General features: G+C 36.2%; 1 protein-coding gene across 2 annotated transcripts; it reads right to left on the bottom strand.

Annotated features, from left to right (window-relative positions):
• Positions 1–673: 673 nt before the first annotated feature.
• LOC112139631 (cohesin subunit SA-3) lies at positions 674–12,485 on the bottom strand. Of its 2 annotated transcripts, none has more exons than XM_024262472.2 (12): positions 12,425–12,485; positions 12,016–12,133; positions 10,227–10,320; positions 9,808–10,023; positions 9,529–9,625; positions 9,206–9,282; positions 6,817–7,021; positions 6,256–6,407; positions 4,390–4,587; positions 3,286–3,384; positions 2,713–2,792; positions 674–821 (listed from the first exon to the last, which is right to left on the bottom strand). In XM_024262472.2, the coding sequence occupies exons 2-12, from the start codon at positions 12,051–12,053 to the stop codon at positions 689–691; spliced, it is 1,389 nt and encodes a 462-aa protein (XP_024118240.1). In that variant the 5' UTR covers positions 12,054–12,133; positions 12,425–12,485; the 3' UTR covers positions 674–688. The 2 variants fall into 2 exon arrangements, with proteins under 2 accessions (XP_024118240.1, XP_024118239.1); XM_024262471.2 differs by having other exon boundaries at positions 12,391–12,468.
• Positions 12,486–13,472: the final 987 nt, after the last annotated feature.

A 13,472-nucleotide genomic window follows, 5' to 3' on the forward strand; every position in this document is an offset into this window, starting at 1 on the left:
ACATAAAGTTCTACAAAAACATTCTTTTGGTCATGATAACTCTTCAACAGTTAACGCAATTAATGATTTTTATTAATTAATCAGCTGATTCTGCCTTGGGAAAAAAGAAACTTTTTATACCAGCTTTGCACCAAGATGCAATGCTTAGAACGCGAAGTGATGCAGAAAGCTGATCGAAAAACTGTGGAGAACATTTCTAGGTTTTGTAGTTAAATGATCTAAAACAGTGTGTTTTTTATGCCTTTTATGTTGCTTATGTTACTGCTGAACTTAACAAGGAGGTTGACTAAAAAAGTTTGATTCAACATGTTCAGAAGTTGATTCTGATCTCCTGTACTAAATACATGTTTAAATGATGGTGATTTAATACATATAATTTCAATTTTTATACATCCAATAAAAAGTTACATCGATAGCAAGAAACGTATTAAGAAGCAAGAATTGTGGTTTGATCTGTGAGCTTGATTCATGGATTGATTTGGATCGCCACCTAAGTAACGATCCACAGCCCTAGATGAAATGGGTCTTGAATCAAAATCAAGAGTTTTCTTCATCCATCTTCCTCATCTTTATTTCAAATTAATGTGGGGGCACTAAGGGCTAAATCCAAGTTCTGCTGCTTTGGGAGCCTGTCTGAAGGATTTCCTTCATTAGGGAATCTGTAAACTGTTGGTTTCTTTGTAAACTGTTAATGAACTGAGTGGAGATCATACTTGTTGTAGAGGAAAGCCCCCCCGGCGGTAGCGAGGCCCCGATGAGCAGCGTAAACTAGGGGATAGATGCGACCACACTCATCCTCACTTAGGCCTTCCTCAGTCAATCTGTGAGAGTTCAAACACAAAGAGGACATAAATGAAACGATAAGTTCTTATATTTGGTAAATAACTTCATGCTGGACTCTGAAGATATTTACTGATGCAGTAAACTTGTTGTATTGCGGTTCACCTTTGGTGGACTTGCTAATTTCTTTTGGCGAAATCCTGTATGTTTTTTTGATTTTTTACAGCACACTGTTCTGCTTCCTAATTGGCTGTTTTTATTTTTTTAATTTTATATTCCTGGACTTATTTTGGCTATTTTAGAGTTTAGCTTTTATTTTAGCAACAGGCTAACATTTTTGATTAATTTAGTTTACTGAGGAATTTTAGGCTATTTTGGAGTTTAGCTAACATTTAAGCAATGCGCTAGCTTTTTTAGGCTAATTTGCCATCTACTAGGGATTTTAGTCTAATTTAGAGTTTATCTCTTATTTAAGCAACACACGAAATACTTTTGTAAAATTGGCATATATTAGAAATTTCTAAGAAATTTCACTAAAAATGTATCTGAAATTTAAGTCAAGCGCTCTTTCATAATTCTTCTTAAAGAAATGTCCAGTCTTTTAGCAAATTAAACATTTAGCAAATCGCTTTTTCATTTTCAGCAAAAAGCTTTATCATCTTCAGCGACTACTTTCAGCAAAAAACATTCACACTAGCATTGTCGCAGGTAATGCAACTTTTGCAGTTATTAGGGATGTCCCAATTCGATCATGTGGTTGAAGACTCGATCGAAATCGGGCTCCGTTGTCCGATCAGGCTCGAATATTTCATTTGTTCTTATTATGATCAGTGCTTTATATTTCAATCTTATTATTCTGAATAAATACTTCACTAGAAATCTGCATGTCATGAACAGATCACTAAATGTTATTCCCGGAAAACACAGCAGAAAACGGCAGCAGTTCAAGCAAAATACTAATGTAAACAGTTCAATAAAGCTAGCTAGCTGATTACGGATTCAGACTTCCGGGATCAATAACTCTTTTAAAAACGATTTAAACTGAGAGCAAGTGTCTCTATTGTCATAACACAAACAACAACCTCTGAAGGCATTTCAACAGAAAAAGATAGAATTTTGTTTCTTTTTAATGTCATGTTGCAGACAGATGACTACACAGCAGCTGCTAACTGCTACATGCTAGCGCCGTGATTTAACTCCTTAGGACCCAAGCTGTCCTTTGATATGCCTGTTTGATTTATCTGACAGAGAAATAAAAGTTAAGAAAATTAACTCTTCTGGCAATAAAACCGAAAATGTGATGTCTTAAGAACTTAAAAAGAAGCACAAACTTTTTTACATGACTAATTATCACTTATATAAGAAAATTGTATTTTTTTCCTAGTTTATATTTGCTTTATTTTTACTTGTTTATTAAAGCTACTTCACAGAAGTGTTTTATTTAAGTTTTTAATGATAAAAGAAGGTTAATTAAAAAATAAATAAGGGACAACAAGACTGTTTATTAAATTTGTTCATGTTTTATATGTGTTACAAAAGTATCAGATCGAGACTCGGTATCGGCAAATCCACAAAATCCAATGACTCTGAATCGGATCGGGCCCAAAAAAACCTGATCGGGACATCCCTAGTAGGTATATATTTTTTTTATTTGTCTTCATTAGTTTTGTTTCATTTGCTTGAAATAAACCTGAAACTATTCAGTGATATTAACATATTAGCTAAAATTTTAACTAATAAGCACCTTTCTTTAAACAAATGAACAATTTATGGCTCTTACATGGAGACTGACTCAGCCCACACCACGCTGCGAAGCAACATCAAGAGTTCTGATGCACACAGCTAAGGTTAGGTGAGATAAAACCAAACTAAATGTGTGAAAGAGAAGATAGAGAAACAAAGAAACCATCAGAGACAGAGAAACCCCCTCACTGTTGGATCAGTAGCAGCAGATTGACTGCTTCCACAGCCACGCCTGGGTCTTTGTCCAGCACCATGGACAGCATCCTCTCCTGAACACAGACAGTTGGTTAGTACACACTGTCAGACAGACAGACACATGAACAATGAAGCTGGCAAACTGACACTGCACAGCACACACACACACATGAAAGAAAGCCACAGACATGCACAAATTTAGTACACAGACGCACAAACCCACTAATGAGGCGGAGAAGCATCATCATACAAAGAGCATTTGTCCCCATTGCTTTGGATGGTTTTACATGATTGGGAGCAGCTTTTTATCCATCAGTAACTGGCAGCAATTAACACAACCAGACACACACCCAGACAAAGGATGGGACCATGAAAGAGAAGGGGAGTGATGGAAAAAAAACTACAGAATGAAATGGGAGGATGTGGCTCAGCAACAAAGAAGAAGCAAAAAAATGTTCAAACAAATGAGACACAAGCGTCAAGACAGACAGACAGACAGACAGACAGAAACGAGTAAACAAGCTTTAAATGAGGTGTGATTCCAGTCCAGAGGGACCACTGCCTCACTTTGAATCTGCTGGTAAAAAGCTCCAGGCGGCCAATGAACTCCTCCTCCTTGTACAGACCCTGCAGGGCGCGCACACACTGCAGACGCACCGCACTTTGCTGGAGGAGAACAGAACACAAGCTACAGTAACACACACAGGACGAGGTCAGGCTTCTCTCAACTACTGGCTGAATGTAGGTTTGACCATCATCTGCAGAAATAAAGTGGGGTGGGAGTGGGATGAGAAATAACTTGCAGGGCAGATTAGAATCTGGAAAGATAAAATGTCACATTTTTTTAAAATAAATACTTATTTATCCTTCTTTAAAATCTAACAATGTGATTCCTTGGCTTCTTTTTTTACATTCTGTCTATGATGAACATTACAGACTACTCTCGTTATTTTTAGTGGGACAACTTTCACAACCTTTGACTGTCAAATAATCCTGGACTTATTTTTACCCCACTGTATAGTTTTAAAAAATGTCAGACTTTAATATACAATAGGGGTTTGCATTGTAAGACTGCCGAGGATAAATATGAGGAAAAAGAACAAAAATAAATAAATAAAAGATAATAAAATATTTTTTAAGTAAGGATTACTTAATTAGCATTTATTTGATTTAGATTAGTTACATTTATAAATTGATGGCTGAGGTTCACATAGATGATAAACTATGTAGGTTTTTACATCTCTGTTGACCTGAAGACATCTTGTTTGCTCAACTCTACCTCCAGAATGAACAGATTTTATATGCAAAGCAAAGCTTTGGTAAAAAGTTTGATCTGTTATGAGTTAAAAGCACAAATTATCTTATGCTGCACAACATTGGTTACTAGCTGCCCAGGGCTAGACTGAGATGATCCTGTTTGGGACAGAGCATCTTTTATTTTGAAAAAAAAGTTATATAAGCTTCAGTCAAATGTAAAAAAAAAAAAAAAAAAAAATCACATTTTGAGAGATGCTAGGTTCTTTTTATACTTTTGCTTTTGTTCATGTAAAAAAAAAAAAGAAATAAGTCATATTATTAAAATATTAAAGGATTACCTGAGTGCCAAACTCTCAATGACAGATTTAATGTTAGTTTAATTTTTACACTTATTGTGTTGCTCAATGTGTCTACCTTATCAAAGAGGGTCCAACCCAAATACTTCAGACATCCATCGTTCAGAAAGTCCTCCGGGTCTTCCTTCAGCCAAACCCCCAACTCCTCAATGCAGATGGCTCTGATTTCAGGCAGCAGGTCTCGATAACGGTGCACGAACACGCCACGAAAGGCAGCGTTCATCATAGAGCACACTTCCTCTCTGTTCTCTTTCAGCTATAGGAGAACAAGAAAACGTCAAAGTCATTCTATCACCACAATCACATGGTCAACATCTCAGTTATATCCCATCTTCTACAGTAAGCATCCCCGTAGTAATGTTCTATCAGATTTCATTATGACAAAAAAATCTAATTATCTAAATAAAATGATGTGCTACAGAAAACTCAGTTGAAAACCTATCAGGACAAATCACTTGGACTTCTTGTCCAAGAAGTTGGATGAACTCGGCTGGATGAATCTTAAAAAGCTTGCAAAGCAGCATTTGTTTCAGCTGTTTGTCTACTCTGAAAAAATTGAAGGTTCAAGTCTTCTGAGCATTCTTCACTTTCAGAACAAGACCTGAAACTGTCTTTACAGCTGACAATGTAATCAGTGAAACAACAACACATCCTATATGGATAAAGTAATGTGTAGTCATGGTGGTTGGGGTTGTCTTAAGATGTACATCCCTTTACTTTCCTTTTTCTCTTTATTCTCGTCTTCCAACAGATGTCCCAATGATTTTGAGTTTGTCTGTCCTCCTTTTTGTCATTAAAATCCATTTTCTCATCTGCTTCTGGAGCTGCTAACTTGCCTCATTTCTCTTTTAACTAAAGATTCACTGTTATATTATTCCGACTGTCTCTTTTTGTTATCTCAGACCCTGAATAATCATGGCGGATGGCTTCACCTACAGTCTGGCACTGCTGTCAACTTCTTCATAGACTTCTATTTAAAGGGATTTTTCTGTCAATTTGAAAATCACACACAAAAAAGTCGTACTTAAAATACAATTTAAAGCGTTTCTGTAGAAATTTTTGGAATGAACCTGCATTAAGAGTTGTAACAGTGTGAATGCTTACTAAGCCTTCACTCTATAGTGAATCTCCTGCTCCTTTCTGTATGTTTTTCAGCACGTAAAAACTCAATCACACTTTCAGCGATTTCAGCAATCTTGGTATCAAAATGTTCAGCTTGTTCCGCATATTACTACTTGTATTTTTGGTATTCATAAACTCTATAGTTTTTAAAATATTGAGCAAAACAGGCCCCATAGAAATGAATTAAGCTAATATTTTAGTATTATGCTGTTTTAGCAAAATTAGACTTTTGTTAATATCTTTTGGGTAATTTGGACTTTAGCTAATATTTTAGCATTATGCTAACTGTTTTGGCAAAATTAGACATTTTTAAAATCTTAGGATCATTTGGAGTCAAGCTAATATTTTAGCATTATGCTAGCTGTTTTGGCAAAACTAGATATTTTTCCAGTTTTTTTGGCTAGTTTAGCATTTAACTAATACCTTAGCAAGCTATCAGTTTCAGTATTTTCTGCTAATTACTCAGCGGCCACATTCAGCTCACAGCATTCAGACTTGCATTATCAGAGGTAATGCTATATATCTAGTTAAAGTTCAGTTTGATACTTTTTTGACTGTAACAGTGCATTGAGGCAACTCTAGCTGTAACTGGTCCATCACAGATAAACTTAATTAAGGATTTGGTGAATTATAGTAGCACAAAAATCAAAAATGTTGAGGTTGCTCATGAAACATTTCAATAGAACCTTTATAAAACAAAATAATGAAAATAATTATTACACAATAAATGTACACTGGTCTTTTTAAATGGATGCAGCATCATTTGCAGTGAGGTCAGTGCTTTTGAGTTTGCGCCCGTCACCTCGCTGATGGTGGCGTGCAGCTCCTCCAGTTTGTCAGAGGCTCGAATTTGAGGGTTCTTGCTTTTCTCTGTGTCGATTTGCCGCTGGGTGGTTTGCAGCTGAACAGAGACTGTGACAGCCACCTCCACCATCCCCGTCATCACCTTCAAAGCTAGGGGAGGAAAATAAGGATTAAGAAGAATCTTGAAATGGATTTAATCTGGGGGAGAAAGGATTCAAACTAAAAATAACACTGAAGACAGACATTTTTGAAAAATGCTGTGAACCAAGATCTTCTTTAGCTTTTAGATGTTCCCTTGAGGGTTCGCCACAGCAAATCATCTTTCTCACTCACACAAACCTCCTTCACTGCATCCATGAACCTCCCAGAAGTTACAGCTTCAGCATCATTTTACCAACATCCTCACTGTTCCTCCTCTCAACATGTCCAAGCTGTCTCCATCTGATTCCCTGATCCATCCTGGTGACTCCCACCTCAACATGTTCACCTTTGCTACCTCCAGCTCTGCCTCTTTCTCTACTTTCTATTTGCTGCATCTGTGACCAAGTAGCGTCCTTACCCAGGAGCGTGCTGGTGTGCCTGAAGGCCCGGACCTGTGAGTCCGTCAGCCCGGTGAGCAGAGCCAGCAGCGAGGGGAAGATGTACTCGTCAAAAATGATGCTGTTACGACAAGAGCGCACAAGGACCCGGGAAAACTCGCACAGACCGGCTTTGAAATGCTTCATCTGAGGGCCTGGAGTGCTGAGAGGGTAGTTAATTGAAGTCTGGCAAGACAGGATGACAAATGTTATTATAACAAAGCTTTGTGGAGGTAAAACCTGTGCTTTTTGCTGCCGACAGAAACATTAGTGGGAAGTCATTCTCATCAATCCATTCCTTAAAACCATAAGTTTGTTTAATCATGATTTATGTCAAGCCTTTACTGACATTATTTAGGAAATTTGACATATAGGAAACAAATCTAAAGCAGACAAATGTTAGGACTCATTTTAAAGCTCCATTTACACCAATCGCTATTCGTGCGTCAAGAGTGTCCAGTTTCAATGTTAGTTCAAGGTGTCATCAGAGGTCCTGCAGTCTGTTTTGAGTGTTGGGGCTGCGGTCTAGCAGCAGCACATTTCAGACATTGTGACACATTTTGATATTTATCTTATTTGTATCGAGACAAGAATAAAAAGTTCCACTAAAATTATTTTTATTTTCTCCTCGGATTAATGCTCTACAGCAAGTCATCAAACTGGGTCACAAATAAAAAGGCTGAAAGCAGCCGTCATTCAGACGAGGCTCAAGCAGTAGATAATGAACCTCATCATACTGTAAAAGTCTGAACCCAGACATGGAGATGCGATTACCAATGATTTTGTAGAGCTCTAAAAAAATAAAACTGATTTCTCAACATCATCCGTGTCTTCCATGCATCGTAAATGAGAGATACAATCAGAGCTAACATGTAGTGATGAGGCTAAAAGCTTTAGACAGTACAGGCCAGGGTTCCTACAAGTTTCTTCAAGTTAAATTTCAGACTTTTAAACACCTTTGAAATGTCATTTATATCAAAAATTAAGGCCAGTTTCTTAGCCTTTTCCCCATTTTATTACAAGAAATGTTTTATGACAAGAAATTAGAAAAAGAGAAGTTTCTACCAGCACAATTTTAAGGCGAAGACAGGGGTCTGAAACCTAGAGCTCCTTTTTTCCTTTTTTACCAATCCATTGTGGCTCTTTTATTAAAAAATAAAATAAGTTTCTATCTCTGACATAAGAAGTGAGAAAGTAGTAAAGGGGAAAAAAAGTAAACTGACTCAGACTTTAACGCATTAACAAACAGTTGAAGAACAGTGTGTATCATAAGTCAAACTACAACATTTTGACACAGTTTTGTGCGTCCTGCACTAAAAAAAAGAAAAAAAAAAAAAAAGAGAAAAAAAAAGAAAATGGACGTCAATAAGCACAACCAGTATTAAGGTGGACCGGATTATTAATTGAATTTTCTATTTTTTAAAAAAATTAAGGGATTTTAGATGTGTTAGAAAAATATGACAGGATTTACTTTGGTTTGTTAGATTAACAATTCTGGCTACATGTCTAGCTATTTTGTTTAATCACTGCTAATATTAAACTTTCTACTTCTACATTTGCTGCACAGATGATCATATGTGACAGGATGTATTTTATTTTGAAAGGAACTTCTGTCAAAACTTAAAAAAAAACTTTTTTCTTTTAATGTATGTGTCTTATTAAAGCAAAATGAACAACAGTTAATTTATGTTTATTATAGTAGTAACAAAAGCATAAATATAAAACAGTGTCTTATTTTTTTAAAGGGTGAAGGAAGACTTTGTGGTTCCTATTGGGTTGTAGTGGGTGGAAAATCAACTAAAAGGACTCTTCAAAGGTGACGGTTGCAGACCCCTAGGCTAAAATATCGTAATTCAAGACCTCTATAAATGGAGTTTTAAAAGTGCTGTCTGTTGGTCATTCCCACATTTTTTACAAATTAAAATAAGCTTGTTTAATTCTTGAAAATATAGTCAAAAACCCTCTGTGTGGTAATTAGGTTGAAACTAGATATTACAGTTGAATTTTGTGATTGGTCAAACCATGTAAGTTTCAATAGTCCCACATCATGGTCTGCAGCTCCAGTAATGATAACAGTCCTGCCCCCCAAGCCCCACCCCTCTGACATTTCAGCTGTGGATGGAGTCAGTCTCCAATTTCCATGTTTGGTTACGCTTTGAGGTATTATTTCCAAATGTATGAATTTAACGCTTTTAAGACCCCCTGGAGACTCTGCAGTAGCTCCTCCCACACAAGCTTATAAACACATTTTTGGACAAGTGCATCTATAGAGAGCCATCCAACACAAATTAGATATGTAAATGGGTTTCATTGTGAACGCAGCATAATAAACTCTACCTACGTCTGAACAGGAGCTTTTTCTTTCCTCACCTCATTGAACTCCTTTGTAAGAGTGCCGATGACCTCAGCATTGGACATGCTGTCAAACATCTCTCTAGTGACCACACCTAGGAGAAAAAAAAGCACTAGAACAGACATCAAACACTTCCCTACATGTTTGATTTACAACGCAAGTTTCTTTTTTCCTTCTACTCAGTAAATATTAAAGCAGCTGTCAACAGACGGAGGATTACATTTGAATCCTGCTTTTAGTGTGAGATCAATACCACAGATGACCGCCTCAACTGATATTGGAAAGATAATCTTACAAATTACAATCCCCCCGTCCCCTAAGAGCCACCTTGACCTCTGACCTTTGCATCCACAGGACTGAATAATGAAGTTGATGAGGACCAGCAGGCCCCTCTCTCGGCTCTGCTTGTAGCTGTCCAGCCACTCGTCCACCACCGTCTAAAGATCAACAGGGAGAGAGCAGCCAATGAGAGTTTCAGAAAAGGTCAACCAGCTCATAGAGACTTTCTAGCTGAGATTAACCATAGAACAATCCTAATATAAATTATATTCTGCTCAGCAATAGTAGCACTGTGACATATTTCTGTTACTACCTTTCACCTTCCCTCCAGTTTGCTCACCACTATGGCTGCCTTTCCAGAGGAGATAGCATCGAAGATCTCCTTTGCACTGATTGCTTTGTTGCTTTCATTTGTGTTTCTTTCTGGTATAGATCTGGATCTGGTCTGGGAGCGTGCCTGCTCCTGGGGGGATGGACTTTCAGGACTTGGGTTTGCAATGCTGCTGCTGCTGCTGGGCGTCCCCCTCGATGCAGCATTATGCCTGGGTTTCTTGGGCTAAAAATGATTGAAGTAATTTGATAAAAACAGTGCAACTGGTGGCAATCTCAGATATGAGAAGCATCATCTTCACTTTACAGCTGAGAAACACTTGTGAACTTTAAACAAAACAAACAAAAAACTTTATTTATGCATTACTTTTTTACATAAGGGCTTTTCTTAAGAATAATGTAATGATGAGAAAACATTAAAAAAATTACCTGTGGCCATGATGGGGTTTTTTGTTTCTTCTTTTTGGCATTCTGCTGCGGTTCATAAGTACTACCAGAGTCTGAAGAGTCCAACTCCTCAAGACTGACATGAAACAAACAAAGAAAAAAAGACACTTAAATGGTCTAAAACATATGTGTCAAAGTCAAGGTCCTGGGGTCAGATCAGCGTTTTTAACTATCAATTTCAGCATCTTCAGTTGCCAAATTCAGCTTACAGAATTCAAACTAGCATGATCGCAGGTAATGCTATATATCTAGTTCATAATTATATTGAAAAGTTACAGTTTTAAAGTTTTAAAATGTAATTTTAGAGTGTTCGATAAATGCTTATCCTATTTGGTCCGTGACCTAAAATAAGTTTTGGATTTTGGCCCCTTGTGCGATTGAGTCTGACACCCCTGCTCTAAAACCTCAACCCAACTAGGTGTTACTTTGCCAACTACTATTAACATAAAAACACACTGATGAAAATTGAGTTTTCAGATGTTTTTGTGGATTTTTCCTCAATATGGAGGACATATGTAAAGAAAATTAAGTTTAAAACTATATTTCTGAACATTTCTTTATTCAAAGACTGAAAAATCAGGAGCCAACTAAAAAAAGCTGTTGGAGAAAGAGCTTATTTCTAACGTATATGATACACTGGACGGGCCAAAAGGCACAACACAATTTTAATCGGTCTTCAAACATCTTAAGAGACTAATTGATTATCTTAAACCGAGACGAGTATTTTCTGCGTTTTTGTTTGGCTCTGGCTATCTGCAAAAGAGAAATTAGTTCATAAGACAGATTGTGATTGTATCATCCTCAATCAACTCATAAATCTGTTTTTTTTTTAAATTTCTCAAGTGTTAAACTTTTGTGTGACATGCATAGAGAACTGGTTAGCTCAGAGGAGCCCAAAGCGAAGCCAGAGGGTCAAAGTTGACCCAGTTAGATCATTCCTGTCTAAATTTTTGCAGCTAACCATGACTTCTTTTATAACAAAACAAGTACATTTAAAGCAACTCGGATTTATGTATATAAATGTATAACTTCACATAAAAAATCTATATTTTACATGCTTTCTCTTTAAAGTTCCAGGAACAGGATTTTAGAGTCCATGGGCTTTACATTAGTGGATTGCTAAAAGTGGAGCGGTTTCAGCTCTGGTAAACCGACAAAAAGAATGTAACTGATTTTTGAACATTGAAATTATGTTTCATTTAATGTTTCTTACAAATCAATTTTTGCATCAAAAGAATATATATTGACAGCCACTGTAAAAACTAACATGCAGCATTTTTTCAGGAGAAAGGTAAAACAACATGCAAGTTATGATTTTAGCATTAATTGCTTGTACATTTCTAAAAATGTGCAGAAATTATTTTTGGCCCACTGACTTAATAATAATATTTTCATCTTAGTAATTTGAATATGGATACTGATAAATTAGTCAAAGTTACCTTAAAATAAATAAAACTAACTAATCTTTGCTCTCAAGCTGTAAATGATTGTAAATACGATCTAATTTCCTTTTTGTTAGTTTGTGTTCATAAATTTGTCAATAAAGTTTATTCACTGAAAGTTTCCTTTTTGGAATAAACCAAAACCTGTCCAGAGAGGGGTGTATTGGGGAACATTCGCCCTGGTTTTTAATTTAAAGTGTCAGTGACTATGTGCACATAAACAAAACAAATTCGACAAAAAATGTTCCACGTGGACCTAATGATAAGATCACAGATAAATTACACGTAAAAACTGCACACATGTCTAATACAGCTTTAGCTAACGTTACCTGTCCACAAGTGAGCTGCCACTGGCCATCGAGGCCATTATGAGTGCCGAGGATCTTAACACGATGTTGATCGACAGATTCTCTATTAACTCTTCTTTTTCGCAGGCTTATATAGCAACTGTAAGGAAGAGGAGGCAGAATTAACAATAATAAACGAAAATACCGTAAAACATGGCGGAAAATAAGCTAGCGGGAGAGTTCGTTTTTTTCAAGGATTAAAAAAATTGCTGAATCATCCTTGAGAAATTAGCTCATTTGAAACAGTATAATATTAAATCCCGCAAAAAAATAACGACAACAACTGCTAATAATTCAGATTTAAACAATATTTCACCAAAGAACATATATGTATATAAAATATTTATCGGCAAAAACCTGATATTGACCGCCGGGTAAGACTTTTTTTTACCTCCTGGATATCCGAGGGCGCGAATGCACAGAGACTTCTGATTGGCCAGTCTAAATCAATCTAAAGGAAATGATTGGTTCTTTTGGATTGAGACGTCACAGTTATTGACTTATTCGTGAAGCACTGCCAAATTTATAAAAAGCGAAAAACATCATTAAAAATTAAGAAGAGCAAACGTTATTGTTAAATACTTAGCAAAATAACTAAATCACACGTTGATTTAATGATAATTTAGATTATTATTAGTTTTAAAATGTAATATTTAAATTCATACAAAAAATCTATCACATGTTGGTTTAATAATAGTTTTGATCATTATACTTAAGAGTTTTGTCTTTTAGTATTTACTTTCAGAGTTTACAAAAAAAATGTTTTTTTCCATTAGTATTTTTTGCGGGGTGCCTAAAGTTTTGAGAAGGACAAAAAAAAGTTTCATTAAATTCAGTTCAGATCGTTTTAAAAGCAGTTTCTGGTGTCAAAATTAAGTTTCCAAAGCTCTATAGGAAAAAAACATAATTAATTTGGCATATTCTTATGAGAAATTAAAAAGAGAACTTTATGATCTGTTTTACTGTGATCCTTAATCTAAAAAAATGATATTTTTTAATATGGGTTTATTAAAATTTAGAGTCATACCGTGTGTGGATAGATACTACCAAACACGTCGTTATGTATTTATGTATTTATTTATTTAGAGCTTTGACTTTGCTAATTCCGTTTAAAACTAGATACTTTTATTTTGAAGACATACTGTTTCCGGTATTCCCCCTGGCTGAGCTCATTTTGTTTGACGCTTGTGCGTCAGATGATGCTGAGCTCCGGGAGCGCCTCTTTCAGTCTGATGTAGAGCCCAGCACAGAGTCTCCCTGGAAGGTGGATGCGGTCAATGGAGACGCTGATGTAAAAACTCAGTCCGGAAGTTTATTCTGCTCCTCAGAAAAAAAGAAACCATGAATTATTTCATTTCCTAAATATTTTATTCTCCGAATCTTTTTTTTCCGTCTGCCCCAGACTTATATCCTTAAGTGGCTGTTTTGTGTCAGGATGG

Source organism: Oryzias melastigma, unplaced genomic scaffold (genome assembly GCF_002922805.2).
Source record: "Oryzias melastigma strain HK-1 unplaced genomic scaffold, ASM292280v2 sc00642, whole genome shotgun sequence".
Classification (NCBI taxonomy): Eukaryota; Metazoa; Chordata; class Actinopteri; order Beloniformes; family Adrianichthyidae; genus Oryzias; species Oryzias melastigma.

Excerpts from the sequence above, each read along its gene's own strand:
- LOC112139631 (XM_024262472.2), bottom strand. The coding sequence starts at position 12,053 with ATGGCCTCGATGGCCAGTGGCAGCTCACTTGTGGACAG. Across the intron at positions 10,024-10,226 it reads AAACCCCATCATGGCCACAG|CCCAAGAAACCCAGGCATAA; the intron begins GTAATTTTTTTA and ends AATCATTTTTAG. Across the intron at positions 9,626-9,807 it reads CTGGAAAGGCAGCCATAGTG|ACGGTGGTGGACGAGTGGCT; the intron begins GTGAGCAAACTG and ends GTTGATCTTTAG.